At 40.4% G+C, this 26,916-nt stretch overlaps 1 protein-coding gene across 1 annotated transcript in view; it reads right to left on the bottom strand.

The window, feature by feature from the left end:
* Window positions 1-24,710, bottom strand: part of PIAS1 (protein inhibitor of activated STAT 1) — a 143,172-nt gene extending 118,462 nt beyond the window's left edge. The window contains exon 1 of the mRNA XM_023220738.1: window positions 24,539-24,710. Within this exon, the coding sequence (XP_023076506.1) occupies window positions 24,539-24,562 (24 nt within the window). The 5' untranslated portion in view covers window positions 24,563-24,710. The remainder of the gene's footprint in view (window positions 1-24,538) is intronic.
* Window positions 24,711-26,916: the final 2,206 nt, after the last annotated feature.

Here is a 26,916-nt window from a genome sequence, read left to right as displayed (position 1 = left end):
AGGAGAATCGCTTGAGCCCAGGAGGTGGAGGTTGCAGTGAGCTGAGATCGCACCACTGTATGCCAGCCTGGGCAACAAGAGAAAAACTCTGTCTCAAAAAAAAAATCCAACTCAGAACATTGTAACATTAGAGTAAAATATTTTTCCTAAAAAGAAAAAGTTTAGGCCAGGTGTGGTGGCTCACACCTGTAATCCCAGCACTGTAGGAGGCTGAGGCAGGAGGATCACTTGAGCCCAGGAGTTTGAGACCAGCCTGGGCAACACAGCAAGACCTCATCTCTACTAAAAAAAAAAAAAAAAAAAAAAAAAAAAAAAAAAATTAGCCAGGCCCATTGGTGGCACACACCTACAGACCCAGCAATTCAGGAGGCTGAAGCAGCAGGATCCCTTGAGCCCAGGAGTTCGAGGCTGTGGTAAGCTGTGATCATACCACTGAACTCCAGTCTAGGCAATAGAGTGAGACACTGTCTCAAAAAGAAAAAAGGAAAAAAAAAATTTTAAGGGCTTAGTTTAATTTTAAAATTTAGAGTGTAAATTCCTAACACATTGCCAAACTTCTTACGCAGAGGTGGGAAAATATGGCTCTTATTTAAGAAAAAGGCTGCTCTGCACACAGATGTTCAATAAATGCTTTTTGGATCCACGCACAGGCCCTAAATGAGTATGTATAGGAAGAGAAGAAAGGAACAACGAACACATAGAAATAAACTAGTCTTCAGAAACACGTGTAATCATCATATTAATTCAATTCCCAAAGGTTACTGAATACCTAACATATGCTGAGTAAATGTACAATACAATATAATGGTACTGGCATATACAGAATTTGGATTCTGGTACTGACATGGCCACTAATTTACCAAATTACAATCTTACAGGTTCTGCTTTCTCACTTCAACCAAAAAAAAAAAAAAAAAAAAATGAGGGATTAACTAGAGGTTCTCAAGGTTCCTTAAAATTTCAGAATTCAATATTGTAACTGCATTAAATGAAATTTTCTTCTCATTCTTCTACTCTTCTATAGTTGAAGAACTACAATCCATACAGTTAGTGAAATCTTTCTATATTAGCAATGTTTTCAACCATAACTTTTAGTGTCATTTACATGGGTTGATAGAGTAAAAATGACAAAACATAATATATATTAAATACTTATAATGTACCAGTAACATACTAATTATAGTAAGCATGATTATCTTATTTAATCCTCACATGAACCCACAAGACAGAGTATTATTATTCTCACTGTATAGATAAGAAAACTGACATTACATCTAAAATCACACAGTAAATACGTGATGGAGATAGGGCTCAAATCTGACCTGACTCCAGAGCTCACAACTAACTAATACAACGTCTTATCACAAGCTCAGCCAGGGCTGAGTATATATTACACTGAGACAGGGACAGGAAACGAGTGATGGGGGCACTAAATGACAGTCAAGGAATTTATACAGTATAATGTGAGCAGGCAGTGGAATACATGCATATTTTAGAGGCAGTAAAGATGTAACTGAAATAGTGCTTAAGGAAGTTACTGAAGTAACCACCAATAGGATGGCTGAAATTAGAAAAAAACTAAGAAATAAACCTTCTAGCTAAAAGATACGGCAACGAGCAGGATTTATCTACATGTAAGGTAAGAAGGAACTGTGCAGTGGAAATATAGGAGACAGGACCAAGAAATACTGCAAAGAGACACTACAGGCCATGTTCAATATTCTACAAAGAGGTAAGTCTTTTAAAAATTAGACTGTACTTGATCATGAGAACAATATCATTCACTTTTCAAATAAAATCTAGAATTTAAAAATACTAAGTAGGGCTTTAAGAAGTTTTAAGTCTATTAAATTCTAAAAGATGATTATTCTTTCCTTACTGTCCCCTTACCAAAACAAACAAAACACTGCATTTGCAATTAGATGATCTAAGTTTCAGATAAGACAAAAGGCAATGAAAGAAACATAATACCCTATCTGAGAGAAAGCTGAAAAGCCTAAAAGAAGAAACACGTATTAACAAAACAAAAAGTGAGAAGAATGCATCCTCTAAACTAAACAGTCTAAATTACAGCTTCAGTCTGGGTCCCAGAACAGAGATTAAGGAAAAGTCCTAGAGGGATGGTACAGAACTATTTCAGAGTAACAGGTGTAACCTACTGATGGTAACAGAGCTAGCAAGTAGTGGAGCTCAGACTCAAAAGGCAAATGCCAATGGTCACACAATGCTACACAGTAATAACTAGAGACACTATCAGATAGTATGAAAATGTTTTTGGAAATAACAGTAACAGAGTATCATAAATAGAACTCAAAGATCTTCTTCTTGTCTAAAACTCCATCTAATATATGAAGTTTTACTCCAACTTTCTTGACTGACGGTCTCCCAACCTCTGCTATAACACTTCTAAGAGTTTACAACCTTTAAAAGCTGCCCCATTAGTGAAAGGCTCTAGGAATTGAAAATTCCCTTTAAAGTCTGCCCAATGGTTCTAAAATTTCATTCTCTTGGTATACCAGAATCCACTCTTAAAATGCTTAAAATGTGTTAAAAGGACTCCTTTCCTTCAACTAGCTAGGCCTCTTCCCACTCCTGATCCTTCTCAAGCATTCTGCAGTTCATAGTACTCAGAAGTGAATGAAATAATCTAGATATGGTGTGACTAGTCCCAAACACAGCAGTATTACTATCCCTCTTAATATGAACATATTTTTACCAATATAACCTAAAAAGTCATTCACATTTTAGGTTTGTTTTATTTGGACAAGAGGGGATATATGATGTGTGTTATTCTTGCGTTTCAGCAGGGAGGGGGCTGCATCCACATCATCCTGTTGCTTATGTTAACTAAAACCGTTATTCTATCTTTTTCACATAAACGGCTACAGTATCAAGTCAAACCACCTTATCCTCGAATACAATTTTTGTTAATTTAAAAGCAGAACTTAACGTTTCATGCCATTAAACTTCATGTTTTTCAGCTCTTCATTCCAGCCTTTCAAATCCCTTTTGAAAAACTGTTTCCTATACCCCTCTATCGTACAATTATTACAAAATGTGGGATATCATTGATTTTCCAGTTTATGTCCTCCCATAGACTTTGAGTTTTTCAAGGATAAATACTCATCTCCATATCCCCTATGCAAATATAGTTAATGACACCAAGTAAGTGCCCAACAGATGATATGAATTCCTCTTCATCACCTTAATACCCCCTTTCCAGTTCTGTGCCATATATAAAATCTGAGAATTGTGACCTTAAATATTCACCCAAGTCATCCTTAAGAACTTGGAATATGACAGTGTCAACTCTCTAGGGCCCTGAGCATATCATAAGAGATTCTCCTCCAAGTTACAATAAAATTTAAGGCTACAAATAAGATTATTCAATATTTGCGATTAAGATGTCTCTTTTCTTAAGGATTCCCTTTTCTCCTAGGATTCCCCAATCTTTTTTGTTGTTGTTCTTTGTTTTTTTGAGACAGAGTCTCACTCTGTCGCCCAGGCTGGAGTGCAATGGCACGATCTCAGCAACCTGTGCCTCCTGGGTTCAAGCGATTCTCCTGCCTCAGCCTCCCAAGTAGCTGGGACTACAGGTGCATGCCACCACGCCCAGCTAATTTTTTGTATTTTTAGTAGAGACAGGGTTTCACTGTGTTAGCCAGGATGGTCTCGATCTCCTGACCTCATGATCTGCCCACCTCGGCCTCCCAAAGTGCTGGGATTACAGTTGTGAGCCATCGCACCCAGCCTGATTCCCCTATCTTAAGGTAAAAATAAACATCTTGCAGAGGGCACAAGAAAATTAAGGTTATCATATTTCAGTCCTGATTGATAAGTTTTAGACAGAAACAAGTTTTTAAAAAGATGTACACAAAAGTTCTAAAAGTCCTAGGTGGCCAGGCATGGTGGCTCACACCTGTAATCTCAACACTTTGGGAGGCCACGGCGGGCAGATCACCTGAGGCCAGGAGTCCAAGACCAGTCCGGCCAACATGGTGAAACCCTGTCTCCACTAAAAACATAAAAATTAACCAGGCATGGTAGTGGGCGCCTGTAATCCCAGCTACTCGGGAGACTGAGGCAGGAAAATCACTTGAACGCCAGGGGACTGAGGTTGTAGTGAACAGAGATCGCACCACTGCACTCCAGCCTGCACGACAGAGAAAAACTCTGTCGTCAAAAAAAAAAAAGCCCTAGGAATGATTCCTTACAGAGAAATATTAAAAAGAAAAAAATAGGTTACAGCAAAAAGTTATTCAAGTCTTGCAATGACAGCTTGCCTAAATATTTTTTAAAATTCCATCAGAAGCCTATTAATGATAGCAACCCTTTCTTTTCTACACAGAATGGAACACTTTCACTTAATTATTCTACTAGTTATAGAAAAGAGAAACAATTTCACAACAAAAGCATCCTTTAGTCTATGTAAAGTAAAACTGCTAACTTTCCATAAAACTTAGAGATCATTATGATCATTATCTTCAGAACACATTATTATGATTAAAATTTAAGTTTTATGATTTAAAGTAACATTTACAAAGTTACTACAGTAGCAAAAGCAAGTTTAAAAAAATGTTTTGGCTGGGCACGGTGGCTCATGCCTGTAATCCCAGCACTTTGAGAAGCCGAGGTGGGCAGATCGCCTTAGGTCAGGAAGTCGAGACCAGCCTGGCCAACACGGTGAAACCCCGTCTCTACTAAAAATAGAAAAATTGGCCGGGTGTGGTGGTGGGCACCTGTAATTCCAGCTACTCAGGAGGCTGAGGCAGGAGAATTGCTCAAACCCGGGGCTGGGGGCGGGGTGGGCCCGGAGGTTGCAGTGAGCTTCACTCCACTTCACTCCAGCCTGGGGGAAAAAGAGAGACTCCGCCTCAGAAAAAAAAAAAAAAAAAGAAAGAAAATGTTTTTATTTTCTTTCAAAAATTCCATTAATGTGCATAAAAATACATATTAAAGGTGAGGCCCATGAAAACATATTACACATTCTTCCTGAAATTTATGGAAGAGAAGGAAATGAGCTACTCACAAAACTCTGAGGCCAAAATCCCAAACAGATTATACTTTTTAGCATCCATTTTAACATATCCAGAACATTAACCAAAAAAGCAAAAAGAAAAAAAAGAAAAGGAATAGTAAAGTTACAGATAAGAAGCAATTTTTTAAAAAGCACAAAAATAGAAAAACAAAGTTTAGCTATCTACAACTTACTCTGTCAAAAAGAAAAAAAAGTTTAACTGTCCGTGTCTAAAGGACAATTCATAAATTAGCCAAAAGAAGAAATGATCTGTGGTTATGGTTTTTTAAAAAAATGTCTTCTATCTTTTGTGGACATTAGAAAGTGAAATAAAATATGAGTTTATCATAATCAGTCATAAAGAACAATTACTGAAAACTCATTCTTAATACCATTCCTTGAATATATACCTAATCAAATTCCAGAGTACTTCTCCAAATACTCAACGCAGTCAATGTTCTTAAAAGTTTAAAAATAAAAGTTACTTTACTTCCTGTAATCCCAGCACTTTGGGAGGCTACTCAGGAGGCTGAGGTGGGAGGATGGCTTGAGCCCAGCAGATCAAGCCTCCAGCCTGGGCGAAAGAGCATGACCCTGTCTAAAAATAAAAATTAAAATTAAAAAATTTAATTTAATTTTTAAAAAAGGAAAAAAAAAGTAGAGATAAACTCTATGACAGAAGAGAAACAGTATCACTGAATCCTAAGTCTAAAGCAATCCTGCTTTCACTCAGCTCAGTCTTCCTGAGTGATCTTATTCACTCGTAACTTCAAAACGCCATCTCTAAATTAACAATTTCCAAATCTTTATTTCCAGCCTAACCTTGGTCTCCTAAACTCCAAATCCATATCTACTAAACACCCCTCCTTTATGTCCCAGGAGTCGTCAACTCAACATACTCAAACCTAACACATCAACTCTCTCCAAACCTTCCATCCACCTAATCACCCATCAATGCCAGAAGCTGCTACACCATCTTCTTGTTCACATCCAATCTATTTACCAAGTCCTGTCAATCTTAACACCTTAAAATGTCTTAGTCCCTATTACCACTCTAATTCAGAGTCTGGAAGAGACTCTTAACTTTTCTCCCTGCCTCCAATATTATCCTCTCCAAGTCATTATCCTCACTATTGCCAGTGATCATTCTAAAATATAAATCTAACGATGTCACACTTAAACTTAAGTGTGCTTAAACTTGTCCATGATCATCTACTGCACTCGGAGGTCCCAACTCCTTAGCATGACAACTGTAACCAATCTTTTAACCAACTCTCCATCTTCCAGGAAGCTCTTCTCCCCCATGCCATCCCAGCCTTTTACTAGCTAACTCCAACTCATTCAGTTCTCAACTCTGATGTCACAACCTTTGGGAAATTTTCCTTAATCCACTTCTAACATTAAAAAAATTTACCCTTTTATGTGCTATCCTCTTTAACTCAGTTTACCACTCTCATGCCATATGTAGAGAGGCCCTGTTTACTTGTCAATTCTTGATCCAAAATATATGCTCTGTCTGTAGAGACTGTCTTGTTCATCATCAACAAATATGAGGAACAACGGTTTGGCACCTGTTAATTATTACAAACCATATTGGTAATGCAAACCTATTAGAAATTATACATGTAACCTCTCACAAATAAGGACATTATATAAATGTGCCCAGTGCCTACTGAGCATACTGGCATCCAAACTCAGCAACTAGTGTTCAAACAATAATGTTTTAGTTTTAAGGGCTAAACTGAGGTTTATACTTAATCCTACAAAGAATAAGAAGTTATAAAAACACTTTCAACTGCACAAAATGTTAAAGGGAAGAAACAGACATATAAAAAATCAATCTAAATGAAGAGTAAATAATTTGAAAGGGGATGTTAAGATAGACCAATTTAGAGGCTGTTTTATGAATACCAAATTGACACTACAAGAGTCTGAAATAGTGATGGTAACAACCAAGAAGGAAAGGAAGGCATAACATTAAGAAGATTTGAAAAGACTTGAATGGGAGGAAGTCTGTAGTTCAGACGGTTCAGAAATAGGGAAGTCTTAAAGCTTTGAGTACACTAACTCAGTCAGGTTTCCTGGTTAATGTTCTTACAGAATTCTGTCCCCTTCCTTTATAGCATTCAACACAGTTTCAGACTCACATAGTTTCAAAGTGGAAAATTCTCATAACAATCTGGCCCCAACTTCCCATAACTCTTTTACACAGATATCCACATGTGGACCTAGCAGCTGTTCTGCAAACATACCTCAGTGTTTTCTCTCCTCATTACCTTTGCTCATGCTGTTCCCCCTGCTTCAAAGAATATCCCAGTAATCCTTTACTACCTTTAAAATCCCCTTTTTAAATTTTCTTTTATTAAAGACAGGGTCTCACTCTGTCACCCAGGTTGGAATGCAGTAGCATGATCATGACTCACTGCAGCCTTGACCTCCCAGGCTCAAGCAGCCCTCCCAACTCAGCCTCCCAAGTAGCTGCAACTACAGATTCACGTCGCTCCCCATGGCTAATTTTCGTTTTTTGTAGAGTTGGCCAGGCTGGTCTCAAATTCCAGGGCCCAAGTGTTCCGCCCCACCTCAGCTTCCCAAAGTGCTGGGGTTATAGGTGTGAGCTACTGTGCCTGGCCACCAACTTCCAAAACTCTTCTAAGGCCCAGTTTGAAATAAGCTTAGCCAGAAGTGACCTCTTCTTCTTATAAATACATTGTTAACTACTTAGATTTATATGGTTGTTTTGTTGGTATTGCTTTCTATTATCGTTTATCATTTTTCTCCTCAAAAGAATGAAGCTGGCCAGGCGCAATGGCTCATGCCTGTAATCCCAGCACTTTGGGAGGCCGAGGCAGGTAGATCACAAGGTCAGGAGTTCAAGACCAGCCTGGCCAAGATGGTGAAACCCCATCTCTGCTAAAAATACAAAAAAGTAGCCGAGTGTGGTGACACACGCCTGTAATCCCAGCTACTCAAGAGGCTGAGGCAGAGAACTGCTTAAACCTGGGGGGCAAATGTTGCAGTGAGCCGAGATCACGCCACTGCACTCTAGCCTGGGCAACAGAGTGAGACTCCGTCAAAAAAAAAAAAAAAGAAAAGAAAAGAAAAAGAAAACAAGAATGAAGCAAACTCCCTGAGGTTAGCCACTCCGTGGAGGGAGGTAGGGGTGGGGGGCGGGGGTGAAAAGAAGGTCATCAATTCCAAGCACAAAGAACAGCAGAAGAGAAAGCACCAGGAACTCAATGAAAAATAAGCCTTAATGTCTACTCCCTCTCCCAAATGATTCTGACACTGGGTTCTACAGACCCCTACCAATTGTCCTCCCACCTAATCCCCATTCTACTTATGGGCAGTAATCTCTCTAGAAAAGTGCTGTCCAAAGGAAATACGATGTCAGTTGCAAATGTTGAGACACATACATAATTTTAAGTGTGCTACTAGCCACATTTTAAAAAGTAAAAAGGCCAGGCACGGTGGCTCACGCCTGTAATCCTAATACTTTCAGAGGCTGAGATAGGACGATCACTTGAGCCCAGGAGCTCAAGACCAGCCTGGCCAACATAGTGAGACCACATTTCTATTTCAAAAAATTACAAGTAGATGAAATTAATTTTAATGATATACATTTACTTAATCCAATAAGCCTAAAATATCATTTCAACATACAATCAATATCAATTATTAATGAGATATTTTCCATTCTTTCTTTCATACTATGTCTTCGAAATCCAGTATGTTTTACACTTACAGCAGATCTTAATTAGGACTAACCACATTTCAAGTTCTCAAGACCCACACAGAACTAGTGGCTATAGTACTGGACAGTCCCTCTTCTAGGTCATCCTGTCATTCACTGAGGTAAAGTTTTAGTACCTGCCTTGGCCATTCAGGCTCCAACTTAACTCCTCGTCATTACTTTCCCCCTCAGCTACCCACTCCATGGGCCACATCCTAGACCTTTCCAGCAGAACCTGCACCACCTTCAAAATCACTAATTTGAACATTCCATTTTCCAACTACAACCTCCTTTTCTTACTTGCTTCACTGCAAGAATTCAATTTCATAAAGATCTCTAATTCACTGATGTTGTCATGCCCTATTCAGTAGCCCCTAAACATTCCTTTGCAAAATTCCCTTGTCCCTCCATGTAGTTCGCACTTTGTAGGAGAAAAGAATGCATGCACTCACGCAGATGGATGTTATTTTACATCCACAGTCGTCAATCTCAATGGGCAGAGGCATTTCACTAAACTTTCCAGTGAGCCAGCAATCAAACTTCCTACAATAACTCTTTCGTATCTTTTCTTTGCTCCTCCCACATCTCCTTCCTTCAAAAACTACCTTTAGGAAGCATGTATAAAACAAATGACTATTAAACTTTAACAATGCATTTAACATTGTTATTTCATATTCAAGAAAACATTTCCCAAAATAAAGTTTCTGCTAATTATTAAAACATCTGTTCTCTATAAAAATTCAAATATGGAAAGGTACAAGAGAACCAAACTATTTTTCATATACTTACAGGAGTACTAGAATGTAATTTCACAAAAGCAAAAACTTTCTCATTCCCAAATGGTGTGTGAGCATTTAACGCAGCTGATTTTGGCATATAAATCAGCACTCATTTTTATTGATGGAATGACTGGATAAGAATCTTGCTTTAAGTAAATGTGATACCAAAGGCCAAACAGGCAAAAGGAAGGAGGAGGGGAGAGTAGGAGAGAATGCTTATTTGTTTGCAAGATTTAGCAGAGAATACCTATAGCCGTAAAGAATACTTATAGCCCAGTAAAGGAATAACTATTTTTACGTTTTACTGAGAGTTTGTAAAATGTATTCAAAAAAATAACGGACAAGGCCAGGTGCAGTGGCTCATACCTGTAATCCCAGCACTCTGGGAGGCTGAGGTGGGCAGACCACGAGGTCAGGAGTTCCAGACCAGCCTGGCCAACATGGTGAAACCCCATCTCTACTAAAAATACACAAATTAGCTGGGCACAGTAGTGTGCGCCTGTAATCTCAGCTACTTGGGCAGCTGAGTCAGCAAAATGGCTTGAACCCAGGAGGTGGAGGTTGCAGTGAGCCAAGATTGTGCCACCGCACTCTAGCCTGGGTGACAGAGTAAGACTCCACGTCAAAAAAAAAAAAGGACAAAAACATTTAAAGTGTAATATAGAATTTAATGATCTATGATTCTGCCTAAAAAGCTGGACTTTTCTCATAACTCTGATGATTCAACTTCTTCGTGGATGACAGCATGGGCACAAACAAACCTGAGCACTTTTCAAGACTTAACCCAGGTGAGGGGCGGTGGCTCATACCTGTAATCCCAGCACTTTGGGAGGCTGAGGTGGGCGGATCACCTGAGGTCATGAGTTCTAGACTAGCCTGGTCAACATGGCAAAACCCCTTCTCTACTAAAAATACAAAAATTGGCCAAGCATGGTGGCAGACGCCTGCAATCCCAGCTACTTGGGAGGCTGAGGGTGGTGAATCACTTGAACCCAGGAGGCAGAGGTTGCAGTGAGCCAAGATCGCGCCATTGTACTCCAACCTGGGTGACAGGAGTGCAAACTCAGTCTCAAAAAAAAAAAAAGACTTAAGCCCGTGTAGATCACTGTGGTAATTAACTTAAGTCCCTTCTTCTACAAACATCATCAGATGTAATTACTGGAATCTATGAGCATGTATATTTGCCACGCTCTGTCCTTCAGGCTGGAGTACAGCGGCACAATTACAGCTCACTAGAGCCTCAACCTCAACCTCCTGGCTCAAGCGATCCTCCCACCTCAGCCTCCCGAGTAGCTGGGCCACGGGCACGCGCCTCAGCCAGCTAATTTTTTGTATTTTTTTGTAGAGACAGGTTTTCGCCATATCGCTCAGGCTGGTCTCAAACTCCTGCACTCAAGCAATCTGCGCACCTCAGCCTCCCAAAGTGCTGGCACTACAGGTGTGAGCCACCACGTCCACCCTATACATATTTTCAGGTCTCCAAAACTTTCCTCTCCACTTTCTCCTATGGAGAAATGTCACCCAGAGGCTTACTGGAACAACTGAACCAGAGAGGCTCCAGACTCAGACCAGTAGGGAGCTAAAATCAAGGGTGAGGCACAAGTCTAAACATGCAGAGATTAAGCAAAGTCTGCATACTCATAAGCAGGACACCTTTCTCCTGCCTTGTTCCCCAAACATTATCAGCCAGGTTAAGTAGCCTCAACAAGAGATTATAAAATTCCTCTCTGGAACAAATGGACAGACCAAGACCTACTCACACTTAGAAGACCATTAATCTTATTCCTGGGACTATCTAAATTCAGAGGTGAAGACTAATGGCAATTCTAAAATTCATGTTCTTTTCCCTGATCATGATTCAATTAGACACAAAATACTATACTTTTTTTTAAAGGTCTTTAACCTTTAAGATGCTACCTGATTTTGAAATCACATATTAGAATAACTTCTGAAACAAAAATATTCCTTTTCCAGTCTTACTCTGACACCCTGGGGAAAGATGTTTAAGGAACAGAGGCTAGAATTTTTCACACACCACTCTAAAGAAATGCAGCAAGAAACTGAAAAGCATTCAGAGTCTTACAATTTCTAGGTCCTGTTTCATGTTTATCCCACAAAAGGGAAAGGAAAAAAACAAAATAGGCAGAATGCAAATCAATCATATATATTTGGTAAGAACTAAGCTCTGCTGGAGAGGAAATTATTGGCTAACATTAAGTTAGGGAATTTTTCATTTATTCATGTGATTCTTATATTTTACTACAGAAAAAGCAATCAGGTCGGGCATGGTGGCTCACACCTGTAATTCCAGCACTTTGGGAGTCTGAGGCAGGTGGGTGACCTGAGGTCAACAGTTCAAGACCAGCCTGGCCAACATGGTGAAACCCCGTCTCTACTAAAAACACAAATATTAGCTGAGCACAGTGGTGAGCATCTGTAATCCCAGCTACTCCGGAGGCTGAAGCAGGAGACCTGCTTGAATTCAGGAGGTGGAGTTTGTGGTAAGCCGAGATCATGTCACTGCACTCTGGCCTGGGCAACAGAGTGAGACTCCATCTCAAAAAAAAAAGAAAAAAGAAAAAACCAAAAAACACAACCTTGAAAAAATAAAAAGTTATATATTTCCCACACCATTACTGATTAAAAGTACTTCAAGCCAGGTGCGGTGGCTCAACACCTTGAATTCTAACACTTTTGGGAGGCTGAGGCATAAGGATCACGTGATTCTGAGAGTTTGAGAGCAGCCTGGGCAACATAGCAAGACCCCATCTCTATTAAAAAAAAAAAGTTTTTAGTCAGCTGAGCATGGTGGCATGCACCTGAAGTCCTAGCTACTCAGGAGGCTGGGGTGGAAGGATCACTTGAGCCCAGGAGTCTGAGGCTGCAGTGAGCCATAATCATACCACTGCACTCCAGCCTGAGCAAGAGAGCGAGACCCTGCATCCAGGGGGAAAAAAAAAAAAAGTACTTCAAGCACATTCATTCAGTGCAATGCAAGCTACTACCGCTTAGCATTACTTAGAGAGATACAGGATCTAATTAAATAACCCTGCTTAGCAAACTGCCTTCTAAGAGGATCGCTAGAAGTAAACTTTTTCTTTTTTTTTTTTTCTCGAGACAGGGTCTCACTCTGTCACCTAGTTGGAGTGCAGTGGATCTCAGTTCACTGCTACCTCCATCTCTCTCCCAGGATCAAGCAATCCTCCCACTTCAGCCTCCCGAGCAGTTGGAACCACAGGTGTGCATCAACATGCCCAGCTAATTTTTTGTATTTTTGATAGAGATGTGGTTTTGCCATATTGTCCAGGCTGGTCTGGAACCCCTGAGCTCAAGCACTCTGCCTGCCTTGGCCTCCCAAAGCACTGGGATTACAGATGTGAGCCACTGCCCCCAGCCTTATTTTTCTTTTTAAGTTATAAAAAATACCACGAGTGAGAAGGTGAGAGGGATCGTCCCATGTTAAATTATGCACTGCTGTACTGTAAATTTTAAATTTAAAAAAGATCAAGTTTTCAAAGGTTTTGCTCTTGGGACTCTTTTATACTCTTGAAAGTGGAGGACCGCTCCCCCCCCAAAAAAAACTTTACGTTGATTAAGTCTATCAATATTTACTGTATTTGCAGTTAAAGCAGAAAACTTTAAAATATTTGTCATTAAAAAAATAATAATAGCTGGGCAGGGTGTCCTACACCTGTAATTCTAACACTTTGGGAGGCCGAGGCAGGCGATCGCTCAAGCCCCCAACTTCAAGACCAGCCTGGGCAACATGGCAAAGCCCATCTCAAAAAATAAATTAATTAATTAAATCCATTACTTGTTAACATACATCTCGTATTTAAAAAATATTTTTAATAAAAATTAGAGGACTATCACAGTTTTACATTTTTGCAAATCTCTTTAACATCTAGCTTAATAAAGACATCCTGATTCTCACATCTACTTTCCCATTCAATCTGTGTATTAGATTATTTTGGTTGAAGAATATAAAGGAAATCTAGCCTTATGAAGCTCTATAGAGTTTGGAAAAAATAAAGAGTATTTTAATTAAAATGGTCTAGCCTTTTCAGATAACTTTTGATATTCTTTGATCCTTCACCGAAACTCAACAAATAGCAGGTTCTTAAAGGCTGCTGCAACACAGGAATCTGAAACCATATCAATGAATATTTCCCACTCTGATAAACTGAAATTCATTGGTCTATCTTCCATTTCCAATGGATCTTTTCATCCAGGCATGATTTTGTAATATCATGCATTGGTTATTTGGAAAATATTAGTTCACTGAGTTATGCAGTTCTTCCAAATGTTGACATATTTCACTATGCAACTTCAACATAACACATTCATTAATATCACATTGATCTTATCAAAAAAGTCAAGTATTGGGAAACTGTCAAGCTCACAGTGGCAAATACGTCTTCCAAAGTTCTATTTTCACTTGAAAGCTTAAATTTTATCATTAGTAACAAATATTGTCAGTTGTTTTCCTTGCAGTGACAGGCGCACTTTATTTATTTTCATGAAAATGTATGCCAAATACCCAAGTCTGCATAACCATACTTTGCCAGCCATTTTTTTTTTCAAGTAAAAATGGTATTCCATTTAAAAAGCTCACAACTCAACTCCAGAAGTTCTTTTCCCTGAGTTAACCATCAGATTTGATATTCAATAAAGTGTTTTGCAGGTACTTTTCATTTCATCATACAAAATATATTTTAAAATGTACTCAAGGACTGAGATACAATAAAATTAGTAAGTTTTATTGTTTCATCAAGGATATAAAGTTTAACTGACATGTTTTTTTTAATTCCAAGTACATAGTAATGAACAACACAACTAGTAGTACGATTTAGTGCCACTGCCTTAATTTGTGCCAAGGTGCTGGCGGTTTTACCCACCAATGATTTTGCAAATGTCAGCACAGCAAATAATGCCTTCCTATTATAAGGAAAATCATTTTGACCTGGAGAACACCCAGAAAAACTTCAGGAACCACCAGGGGCCTGAGAAACAGACTTTGAAAACCTCTGTAATAACCGATGCATTACTTATATAATTTTTAAAAAGATAATTTTTAGTAAACATTCCACTATTACAGAAATATTTAAATAAATACACACACACGTGATAACATACTAAAATCACCAATAACCTGGTACCTCATACACAGCAGATACCCAAAAATATAATAAATAACAGAATGTGATAATTCTTGAATAAATAACAATTACTAAGAATCTACTATAAGCCAGTTTCTGAGCCAGTTTTGTGCCTCTTCAGTCCCCTTCTTGGGTAACTTACAGAAGCCCATAGACCAGAATGATGATTTTAACATATGAGAAAAAATATTTACTCTGAAATCTTTCCAATCTTTAAGATTAGACTTGCATGACTGCAAGAAAAAGTCTTAAAATTCACCATAAAGCACAAGATAGCATGTTAAGTTCTATTTTAAGCACTATGCCATGAGCTTTTTTAAAAACAGGCTTGCTCACATTCAGAAACCCAAATACAAAATGAAATGCTTTGGCTGTGCACTGCCAGAACTGCATAAAGACGCTGCATTCCATTTCTCCTCAAGCTATACAACCCTTACCTGTGATGTTTTCATTCCTATTGTTAAGTGAAACTCCAGCATTAATACTATAGAGGTTACATTAAATGTGGCAACTATTTTTTTAAAAAACCCAGTAGGGTATAGCAAAACCATCAAAACAAGTTCTTAAGAACTTTCAACCATATACATTGATAAATTCAAGCGGTAAATCTCTATAAACATACATATGGAATATTATGCACTGTTAAAAAGAATGAGACCATCTCATTGTTTGGACATGTCATGGAAAGAGCTTCACTATTTATTGTGAAAAAAAAGCAAATTGTAGGATGCTATGTATAGTATGATTTCACTTATGGTTTTAGGAAAGATATTTATGTACATGTACATTCACTTAAGTTCCTTCTGTGTGTCTAGTTTTGTTCTCATCTAGACATACACACACACAATAAATTAAAAATATTACACAGACATACACATTTAAATGCCTATGAAGAGAAAAAAAAAGAATACAAGGCCAGACACAAAAAGCGACATATTTTTATTCCATTTATATTAAATGCCGAAAATAGCCAAATCTACAGAGACTGAAGATAGATTATCAGTTGCCTAGGGCTAAGAGTGAGGTAAGGTTTAGGAAGGAGATTATGCTAAAAGGATGTAGTTGCTTTTTGAGGTGAAAAAATATTCTAGAACTGATTGTGGTTAATGGTTACACAACTTTGTGAATATACCAAAAACCACCTGATTGTGCACTTTAAATAGGTGAACTGTAATGGGATATGTTAATTTTATCTCAATAAAGCTGTTACCTCCACCTGCCCACCCAAATAAGAATACACAGATATACACCAAAGTGATTGCCTCTAAGAAAGAAGATGATGAGGTCTTTCCATTTTTACCCTAATTTCGGTTAGATTATTACAATAAGAATTGTATTCGTTTATTATCTCTATAACGTAAAATAATGTAAAACGTAAATCTAAAACAGTCCTTCATAAATTATTCTGATTTAATGTTATTCAAGTTCATTTAAGCAGCAACAAGAAAAAGGAGCGAAGATATGACCCTAAGAATATTTTCAATTTAGATTGTCTCACAGACAACAGCATCAGGCCCCACTCTCTGACAGAAACAAATCTTGAACATAATTTGTTCATCTGACACATGTATATTAAAAACACCTACCGTGTCCACAGAGTAGGGATGGGAGAATGGAGGGGGGTACAAACAGAACACGAGCCAACAAAAAGACACAAACTAACAGCTCCGGCTTTAAGTTAAGGGCTTTTGCTATATAGCTGAAGAGACAAAACACACAAAGTGGACTGGGGTCAGACTATAGAAAATCTTGAATACTAGACTTAGAACTAAGACTTTATCCAGTTTTCGATGGAAAGCTATTCAAAGTTTTTATAGATAGGAGTGACAGAATGAAAGGAGTGTTTTGGTGAAATTAACCCAGCAACCAAAGGGGGGAAACTGAAAGCAGTGAATAGCAGAAAAGGTAAGAAAGAAATGAAGTTTTCAAAAATAGGAACGTTTTACAACAGTCCTGTGAGAGTTACTGATATCTCCATTACTAGTTAATGTTCAAAGGATTTTAATGTTTGTTTTGTCTGCTTGATCTAAGGAAAAGCTGAAAAAAAAGGTGGTTTCTTCATTTTGATGAATTTTAGAAGTTCATAGCTAAGAACGAAGATTTACCAGAAAACTCTGAAGGAAGGTTTCTAGGGAATTATCTTCTCATGTGACACTACTGAAACCAAGAGTACAGGGAATCAAAAGTAACAGGAGTTGTACAATTTTTAACATGGAAGGGCAAGTATAGTCACAAACATCTAACAAAAAGTGCAGTGGCAATTAGTACTACTTCTGAAATTGATAGTTAATGACAACTAAGTACTTAAAAATTGTCTCTACCGCCTATTTCAAAGAAATTCTAATGATAAAATGTTACATAAATGCAGATTTAGGTGAAGACCAAATTCTAAGGAATCAAATTTAGAGTACGATCAATTTCCTCAAGTTCCCTCCACACGTGCTACTTTTCAGATGTTGCACAAACAGCATCTTAATTCACATATGCATTTACTAATCGGTTTAACTCCTAAAGGTTTTTACTAAAAATAAAAATGCTTTCATTGCCTATGTTACCTTTCTAAAACCAGATCCTGGGCCAGGCGCGGTGGCTCACGCCTATAATCCCGGCACCTTGGGAGGCCAAGGCAGGTGGATCACAAGGTCAAGAGATTGAGACCAACCTGGCGAACACGGTGAAAGGCAGGTGGATCACGAGGTCAAGAGATTGAGACCAACCTGGCCAACATGGTGAAACCCCGTCTCTACTAAAAATACAAAAATTAGCTGGGCGTGGTGGCACCTGCCCATAATCCCAGCTACCTGGGAGGCTGAGGCAGGAGAATTGCTTGAACCTGGGAGGCAGAGGTTGCAGATCCTTGAAACAATGTTACCTCCCAATTTAATACTATGGCAACACTTTGTTTTGAGATTAAAAATATGAGTAAAGCAAAGTCTTACTTCCATTTTCTCTATATTAATGTTCAGTATAGTGTTTGGTTTTTGGGTTTTTTTTTTTTTTTTTGAGACAGAGTCTCACTCTGTCGCCCAGCCTGGAGTACAGGGGCACAATCTCGGCTTTCTGCAACCTCCACCTCCCAGGTTCAAGCAATTCTCCTGCCTCAGCCTCCTGAGTAGCTGAGATTATAGGTGTGCACCACCACGCCCAGCTAATTTTTGTATGTTTAGTAGTGACAGGGTTTTACCATGTTGGTCAGGCTGGTCTCGGACTCCTGACCTCGTGATCCGCCTGCCTTGGCTCCCAAAGTTCTGGGATTACCATGCCTGGCAATATTCAATATAGTTTTAAAATGCCAGTTAAGGCCAGGTGCCGTGGCTCAAGCCTGTAATCCCAACACTTAGGGAGGCCGAGGTGGGCGGATCACGAGGTCAGGAGATGGAGACCATCCTGGCTAACACGGTGAAACCTCGTCTCTACTAAAAATACAAAAACCAGCCAGGCGTGGTGGCAGGCGCCTGTAGTCCCAGCTACTCGGGAGGCTGAGGCAGGAGAATCACTTGACCAAAGGAAGCAGAGATCGCAGTGAGCTGAGATCTCGCCACTGCACTCCAGCCTGGGCGACAGAGCGAGCGAGACTCTGTCTCAAAAAAAAAAAAAAAAAAAAAAAAATGCCAGTTAAAAACTGACAAGCATCGGCTAGGCGTGGTAGCTCACACCTGTAATCCCAGCACTTTGGGAGGCCGAGGCAGGTGGATCACGAAGTCAGGAGATGGAGACTATCCTGGCTAACATGGTGAAACCCCGTCTCTACTAAAAATACAAAAAATTAGCTGGACATGGTAGCTGGTGCCTGTAATCCCAGCTACTCAGGAGGCTGAGGAGAATGGCGTGAACACGGGAGGTGGAGCTTGCAGTGAGCTGAGATTGTGCGACTGCACTCCAGCCTGGGCAACAGAGCAAGATTCCGTCTCAAAAAAAAAAAAAACTGATAAGCATCTAAATAAGGTACAAAAACTTGCAATATTTGATCACTGTGATATAATTTCCAAAATCAAACATACTTGCATACTTGAAATTCTACTATTCATAGAATAGTATGAATAGATTATAAAATACTATTTCATAATCAGTTTCATACTTTATCAAACATTCTGATGCCGAAGTAATGTTTGCTTACATTTTGTAGAACCTGTATCTGCCATCATTTAATAATCTTATCTCACATATTACAGAAACATAAATAATAAAGGTATGACAATGAACAAACCAAGAATGACTAATTTATTTCTCTGAAAACATTTTATCTAACTTGTAGAGTGGGCACAGTGGCACAGTGCGTCACACCTGTAAAAACCATTTGCAGGCTGAGCACAGTGGCAGAGTGCCTCACACCTGTAATCCCAACACTTTGGGAGGCCGAGGCAGCACTGCTTGAGGCCAGGAGTTTGAGATCAGCCTGGGCAACACAGCAAGACCCCTGTCTCTACAAAAATAAAAGAAACATTTGTATTGTTTTTTTTTTTTTTTTTTTTTTTTTTGAGACAGAATCTTGCACTGTCGCCCAGGCTGGAGTCCAGTGGCACAATCTCGCTGCAACCTCTGCCTCCCAGGTTCAAGCAATTCTCCTGCCTCAGCCTCCTGAGTAACTGAGATTACAGGTGCCCGCCACCAGCCCAGTTAATTGTTTGTATTTTTAGTAGAGACAGGGTTTCCCTATGTTGGTCAGGCTGGTCTTGAACTCCTGACCTCGTGATCCACCCACCTTGGCCTCCCAAGGTGTTGGGATTACAGGCTTGAGCTGTGAGCCACGGTGTCCAGCCTGCATTGCTTTCTAAAGCACAAAAAAGATCTGTCATATCAATATATTTAGTTAAAATAAAACATCTGCAAACTTTGGTACAAGGCTGCAAAGACACTGCAAAAAAAAGTAGAATAATCTGGGCCTGGCACAGTGGTTCATGCCTGTAATCCCAGCACTTTGGGATGCCGAGATGGGCGAATCACAAGGTCAGGAGATTAAGACCATCCTGACTAACATGGTGAAACCCCGTCTCTACTAAAAAAATACAAAAAAATTAGCAGGGTGTAGTGGCGGGTGCCTATAGTCCCAGCTACTCCAGAGGTTTAGGCAGGAGAATGGTGTGAACCCGGCAGGTGGAGCTTGCAGTGAGTCAAGATCATGCCACTGCACCCCAGCCTGGGCAACACCGCAAGATTCCGTCTCAAAAAAAAAAAAGAAAAAGTAGACTAATCTGATAGGGACTACTTGAACAAAATACAATATAAGCTTTCAAATGATCATACAGCCCTGTATTTACTAATCTGGATAGACATGAAAATAGCAGATTATAAATAAAAAATAGTGTTACATCTTTCTGTGATGAATATACATATACACATGCTCACAGAGAGAAAGTCTAAATACATAAATACCCAGATGTTAACCATGATATTTCTGAGTGTTGGGATTACAGGTACTGTTTATTTTTCTGCTTACTTTTCAGATTCTCTGAAATTTTCCCAAGCAAAATGATACTTACAAAAATTAATGTGTATGATTCCAACTAACAAACTCCAAACTTTTTGCGAGGAAGCTTGCAAAATGCCCTAGGAATATCCAAAAATCCAAAAATACCCTAGCATAGAGCTTTCCCAAAAGGGAAAGTATCAGCAAAAACATGAGTAGAAATCTTTGTGAACTGGGCACCCTAGAGGACTCCAGGTCTGCTGTAGTACCTTTAAGGAGGCCTACACAAGACCTAGGCTCAAGTCTCTGCCACTTTTATTTCTACGACCTTGCAATAGTCACTTACCCTTTCTGGGCTCACTTTATCTATAAAAAGGATTTAGTTATCACTTGCCTTTCCTACCTCAAAGAACTGCTGGAAAGATCAAAAGAGATAATGCAATATATTATGAACTGCAAAGTACTATATAAATAAGATATTATTATTCAAACATTAAAAAAGCAAGATGCTTCATGCCAGGGTCAAATACTTCAGAAAACACCACAATCAATTCTATGAAGTAATGAATCTGTTTTTGGTCATTGTTTTTAAAGGCTACATCTCATCATAAATACCCAGTTTTTCTGGGACTTGGATACTTTTTCCCAGTTCCCACTACAACCATTGGCCATTTTATTTTCTTATCCCTAGTTACCAGTAAGAAAGGGTACAAATTATACCAAACTTAAAAGCCTCAGCAAGAACCCTGGAGCAGCATGCTGATGGAGTTCACCAGGAGAAACCCAAGGTTAATCAGCTATGGACTCGCCACTAAGCACTACTGCAATCAACAGGGATTACAAGAGACTCTTTGAAGAGAAAGACAATGCAATCGCCCAGGAGAAAACGGTGGATAAAAAGAAGGCGGTATTTCAAAACAATCATATGAAATACTTAGAAACTATACTGTAGTATTTTATAAACTATACTGTAGTGTTTTTTAAATACTGTTCATAAAAATAATGACATAAAACAAAAACCATCTAAATGTGGCACTTGACAAAAGCAAGTTACAGAGATTCAAATCAAATCCATGAATAAACTGTCAGACGTACTTGCCTCTATCTGAAATAAAAGCAGACAAATTACAGCGTAAGGATCAAAATTAATTGGCTATTTCTTGAAAATAAAGAGGCAGAAAAGAAAAATAGAATTCACTGACACACTTATAGGAACTTTTATAATTATGGTTTCTCTTTCCATTTAATTTCATTATTTACTCCACTAAAATGAGGATGAACTTCTTCTCTCCCACTCTTCTTCCTGTAAATTAAAATGGCAATATAATTTGGTTTGAGTTTTACTCCAAAAAAAAAAAACCCATATTTTTTTTAAAGTACTTTAAGAGGAGCTGCATGAAGCTGTCAGTTTATTAACCACCAAGATCATCTGGCCATCACACCCTCCTGCTTCTAAGTTCCTAAAGATGACAAAATACCCTCCACATTATTAAAATGTCATTTATGGGTATTCCCCTAATGAAAAATCAAACCTTTCATAAACAAATGTGCATAGAGAATTCATTTTGATATGTATGACTCACAATCTAATTTTTATTGGCAATATCTTGAAGTGTTGCAGCTTGCGCAATTCCTACAGGGAATAAAGATCTATCCGTTTTTCCCATCTGATCTTTGCAGATTTCTTATAGATTTAAAAGGACTCACTAAAAAAGCTATGAGGAAAATAATTACGAATACAATCCACAGCAAAATGAAGTATGGGGCTGAAACCTAAGATAAAGAAGTCACTGAATGTTATGCAAAGCTTCACAGTTGAAGTACTCTATTCCCATGTAAAATTTCAAAAAAACTAGATTTTCTTCTTCTTACTCTGATTTTTCGTATATTAGGAATGCATATTTACCTCCAAAAAATCACAAACAAAAAACCTTCCGAAAATATCATTTCCAAAAGGAGTATCTGCCAAACCTTACTGCACAGAAAATTATATATACACATTCTTTTTTAACACATTCTCAAATAACTATGGTAGGCGTTCCTGAGATCACCTCCTCCACCCCCCAAAAAAAGAACAGCAAATCTAACCACAATAAAGTATTAACCAAATTTTTTTAATGCAGTTATCACCAGCTAAGCAATTTATCACACAGCTCCTCAAAGTCTCAGACACACACAATGACATACCAACATGTCAAAACAGTTATTATAATTTGAAAAATTTTACAACAGGAACATAAAAGTAGAAAAAAAAAACTTCCTCTGGAAAAACTCAAGTAGATTTGGGAGAGAGCAAAAAACGAGACTAATTTTAGAAAAATAACATTTCTTCAAGTGTTTGGTGTTTATCTGATACTGGTTCATTTTCGTAAAGAGAAACTTTACCTAACAAGACTCACACCAGGGATCTGATCTATCCCCAAAGGCACTTTCTTAAAATGAGAAAGAACAAAGAAGGAAATCTCTCAGCATGTGCTTTCCATACTAGTTTCTTTGGACAGCATCAAGAGTGACAATATAGTCTGCACAAGCTTTTCAGCTTTATTCTGTGGTCCATGTATAACAACTGATTAGCTATCATTCAAAAGAACTCATAACAAAATAAATATTAGAAGGCAAAGATCACAGCAACATGATGACTCTATCTTAAGAGAAAAATCATAGAAAACATATCTTAAAGTTGTGTGCTTTTTTTTTATTTCAAGGGTTAACTATCTCCAAATATTCAAATTCCTAAGGCTTTCTCATTTCAGTCAATAGTTTGAAACTGGAGAAAACCCAAAACCATCCATTCTAAATCTGCTCTCCCTTAAGTAAATTTGTATTTATAAGTACATTTTAAAAGAATGACACTCAAAGCCAATACTTTAATATACAAATCTTGGAGTGTAAACATGGTGAAGTTATTAGGAGAAAAGATCTTTCGGTGAGGATATTCCACAGGAAAAACTCTACAGAATCAAATCTGGCATTTGGTTGTTCTAGAAGTTGTGGTTTCATGATAACGGAGAAAAAAATTAAATAATTTGTATTAATTATAAAAAGAAGACTCTCCTCAAAGATTTACAATTGTATATCCCAATCTCCACTCTGACAGAGATGTCAATTCTCTGGGTCGAGACATAACCAGCTGCTGGGTTCACATACACAGGAAGCCACAGAGAAGATCGCGTTCAGAGCCTCGAAATAATATGCGTTAGTTAAGAACTGCCTGCTACTAAACCAAAATTATTCAAGCGGAGCCCCATTTGTCACAATCCAATCATAAGGGTTCCACCCCCCCTCCCCCAACTGCTTGTGTAGTGGTATATCTGCTTCGGTAAAGAAGCCATCATCAGGTAAAGATTGGGGTGGGAGAAAAGCGGGGAAAAGGGGGCACCCTTTCATCTAATTTCGTGAGGCGTGAGTAATTGGTACAGTTAAGAGGAACGTTCTATTTATCGGGGGTTAGAGTAGCATGAGGGGAGAATTTCGTTCAAATCAACATGGCCAGCAAGATGTCCCTACAAACAAAAGGCAATGGGGGGATATAAACACGAACCATTCACCTCCATCAGCTACAGCATCGCCATCATGGTGTGTGCAAAGACCCCCAAAGGCTCCTCTCACCCTCCACACCAGCCAAGGCAAGAGAAGGGAGAGAGGTAGCTACATCCCCCCCTCCCAACACTGCTTCCAAAGACACACACTCTTCGAGGGGGTTTCTCCCCTCGACTGCCCGGAATCAGAGAGAAAGAGTAACGTCCCGCCCAGGCTGACTCCCCCCGCTACCTCTCAGCCGAACCCCAATGCCGGCCCGGAGCTCTCTAAACTTTACCAGAGCTTCTCCCCCAGATCCCCACCCTATCGCCCCGGGATCGCGCTTCCCTCAAGCGGGGCACCCCAGGCGCTTCCTGACAAGCGAGCAGCCGTGGAGAGCCGAGTCCGGGGCGGGGGCGACAGGGATCCACGGAGGGGCGGGGCGGCCGGAGCCAAGTTCCCGGGGGTCTGAGAAGAGCGCCTGACAGGAGCCCGGGACTGCAAAGGAGGAAGAGGAAGCGGCCACGGGGAGCTTTCCCAATCCCCCCTACAAGAGCACCCTGCCCCCAGCCCCAGCTCCCCATGGGGGGCGGGGAGGCTAACTGGAAGGTGAAACAGCCAAGCCCAGAAGACAGCTGCAGCCCCTACCTCCCGACTCCCTATCTCTTCCCCCGCCACCCCCGCCAGAGGCGCCCACAACAATAACACGCCGGGGACGACCCGTCAGCGCCCCCGAGGCACCCGGGGCCCGCGGCCCGCCGCAGGCGGGCCCCCTCTGCTGAGACCGGGCGCGCCTCTCTCCCTACAACTCCAGGCCCGGGTGGAGTCAGGCCCGAGCGGCCCCCCAGGGTCGGACCCATCCCCCCCGGCACCAGCGGCGCCGTCTCCGCGGCCGAATATTAGAAGTGAATTCGAGCTGCGCTTTACCTTTAGTTCCGCACTGTCCGCCATCTTGCGTCTGTCAGCGCAAGCGCAGTGAACCTCGCCGGGGGCCGCCGCTAGACCCGCCCTTCTAGCCGGCCTGGCCCCGCCCCGGCCCGCCCCTCCACCTTCCCAGCCCGCCTCTGGCCTCCGCCCCGCTTAGGGCGCTCGAAGCCCCGCCCCGGACACGTACAACTGCGAGACAGGCACGTTCCATTTAAATAATGGCGCCAAGCGGCGAGGTTTGACAGTTACTGCCCCCTCGGCCTCCCAGCCCCCCATCCTCGCTCGGCCAGCGCCTCCCGGGAAGGGCCGGAGCGAGAGGGATGCTGGCCTGAGCTCCATCTCTCCGCGGTCCGTGGAACGCTTCTGCATAGCTTCGACGCCTACGGTCACAGAAACAATGCTGTCCCCCAACCCCTAATAAGCAATTCTTTTTCAGCACCTGCTACTTGCGAGACTACCAGTGGGCTAAAAATAGAAATCCGTTACATTTAAGGGGCCCTTAATGAAGCATTTCTAGCGTTATTGGCTCAGATCCTCCTCTTGATAACGCGGTGAGGTAGGCAAGGAAGAGATAATTCCCAGGGTATAGATTCAGAAATGAAAGCTCAGAGAGGAAAAGTGACTTGCACAAACAAGACTTTTAACGAGGTGGCGTAAGACAAAATTTTGAAGGTGTTCATTAACATTTTTGTTTAAAAAAATGTATTTAATGACTATCTGTTGGCTTTGTGCTAACGGCTAAATATACATTGGGGAGTCAAAGTCCCTGCCCTTCTGTAGTTCTCTAATGGGGAATCAGACAAGTGAACGAACAAAGATACAATTTCAAACGTTATTTTTTGAGTACCAGAAGGGAGCAAACGGTCCATTGAGAAAGAAAAAGGGTTTGGGAGATGTACTTAATTCTGGGAGAGTTTTATCCACTAAATTGACATTTAAGTAGACTTGATGGAAGGATTATTTCATTCTTTTTTGTCTCTGCTAAAAGCCTTCTGGGCCCGGCGCGGTGGCTCAAGCACTTTGGGAGGCCGAGACGGGCGGATCACGAGGTCAGGAGATCGAGACCATCTTGGCTAACACGGTGAAACCCTGTTTCTACTAAAAAATACAAAAAACTAGCCAGGCGAGGTGGCGGGCGTCTATAGTCCCAGCTACTCAGGAGGCTGAGGCAGGAGAATGGCGTATACCCGGGAGGCGGAGCTTGCAGTGAGCTGAGATCTGGCCACTGCACTCCAGCCTGGGCGACAGAGCGAGACTCCGTCTCAAAAAAAAAAAAAAATGCCTTCTATATACCTCCTCCCCAACCCCCACTTTTTACTAATCAACTTTGCCTCATACCTCATGGAAAAAATGAAGGATATCAGAAATAAACTCCCTTATCTTCTCACCATCAAAACTACCCTTATCTGCATAGAACATTTCGGTTACTATGAATAAAGTGTCCCTGCGCCTAGGAAGGCCAGTCCCTTTACCAGTGACCTGGATTTTTTTCACGCACATTCCTAAGGATTTTGCTCCTACAATTACCTACCCTCCAGCATCATTAGTTTTTCCCCTCTCAATTGAATTTCTCCTATCAGCATATCAATATATTGAAATTTCTCCCATCTAAAATAAACTTCCTTTGACTCCAAAATCGCCTCTAGGAACTGCCCTATTTTTCTGCTATCTTCATAAATTCTCAGAAAGGTTTTTCAAGATCTCTCCAATAGTGCTCGTTCCTACCTCTCACTTCACATTCACTTCTCAGTCTACCCTGATCCAGCTTTGACTTCCATCATCAGTATCACTTATCAAGATTACTAATGATCTTGTTTCCAAAGGCAATTGCCAATTCTCTATCCATATCTAAATTGACCTTTCTGTAGAATCGTGAATAATTGACATGGTTCCTTTGATTTGAAACACTTTTCTCCCTGAACTTACCTACATATCACAGATAGTCCTGTTCCCTCACTGGGCCTCCTTTTTGATATGCTGATTTCTCCTCTTTGGCTCAATCTTTGAATGTTGTACTGCTCCAGGACTCGGTCCTTGCATTCTTCTCTGTTTTATCACCGGGTGATCTCATCTAATGGGTTGACTTGAAGTCTATATGCTCATGACTTTGAAAATGCTCTCTAAGGCCGGGCGCGGTGGCTCAAGCCTGTAATCCCAGCACTTTGGGAGGCCGAGACGGGCGGATCACAAGGTCAGGAGATCGAGACCATCCTGGCTAACACGGTGAAACCCCGTCTCTACTAAAATACAAAAAATTAGCCGGGCGTGTTGGCGGGCGCCTGTAGTCCCAGCTACTCGGGAGGCTGAGGCAGGAGAATGGCGTGAACCCAGGAGGCGGAGCTTGCAGTGAGCTGAGATCCGGCCACTGCACTCCAGCC

This window comes from Piliocolobus tephrosceles, chromosome 6, assembly GCF_002776525.5.
Source record: "Piliocolobus tephrosceles isolate RC106 chromosome 6, ASM277652v3, whole genome shotgun sequence".
NCBI classification, from domain to species: domain Eukaryota; kingdom Metazoa; phylum Chordata; class Mammalia; order Primates; family Cercopithecidae; genus Piliocolobus; species Piliocolobus tephrosceles.
Note: the sequence above shows the minus strand (reverse complement) of the source record. Positions and strands in the feature narration are given on the sequence as shown.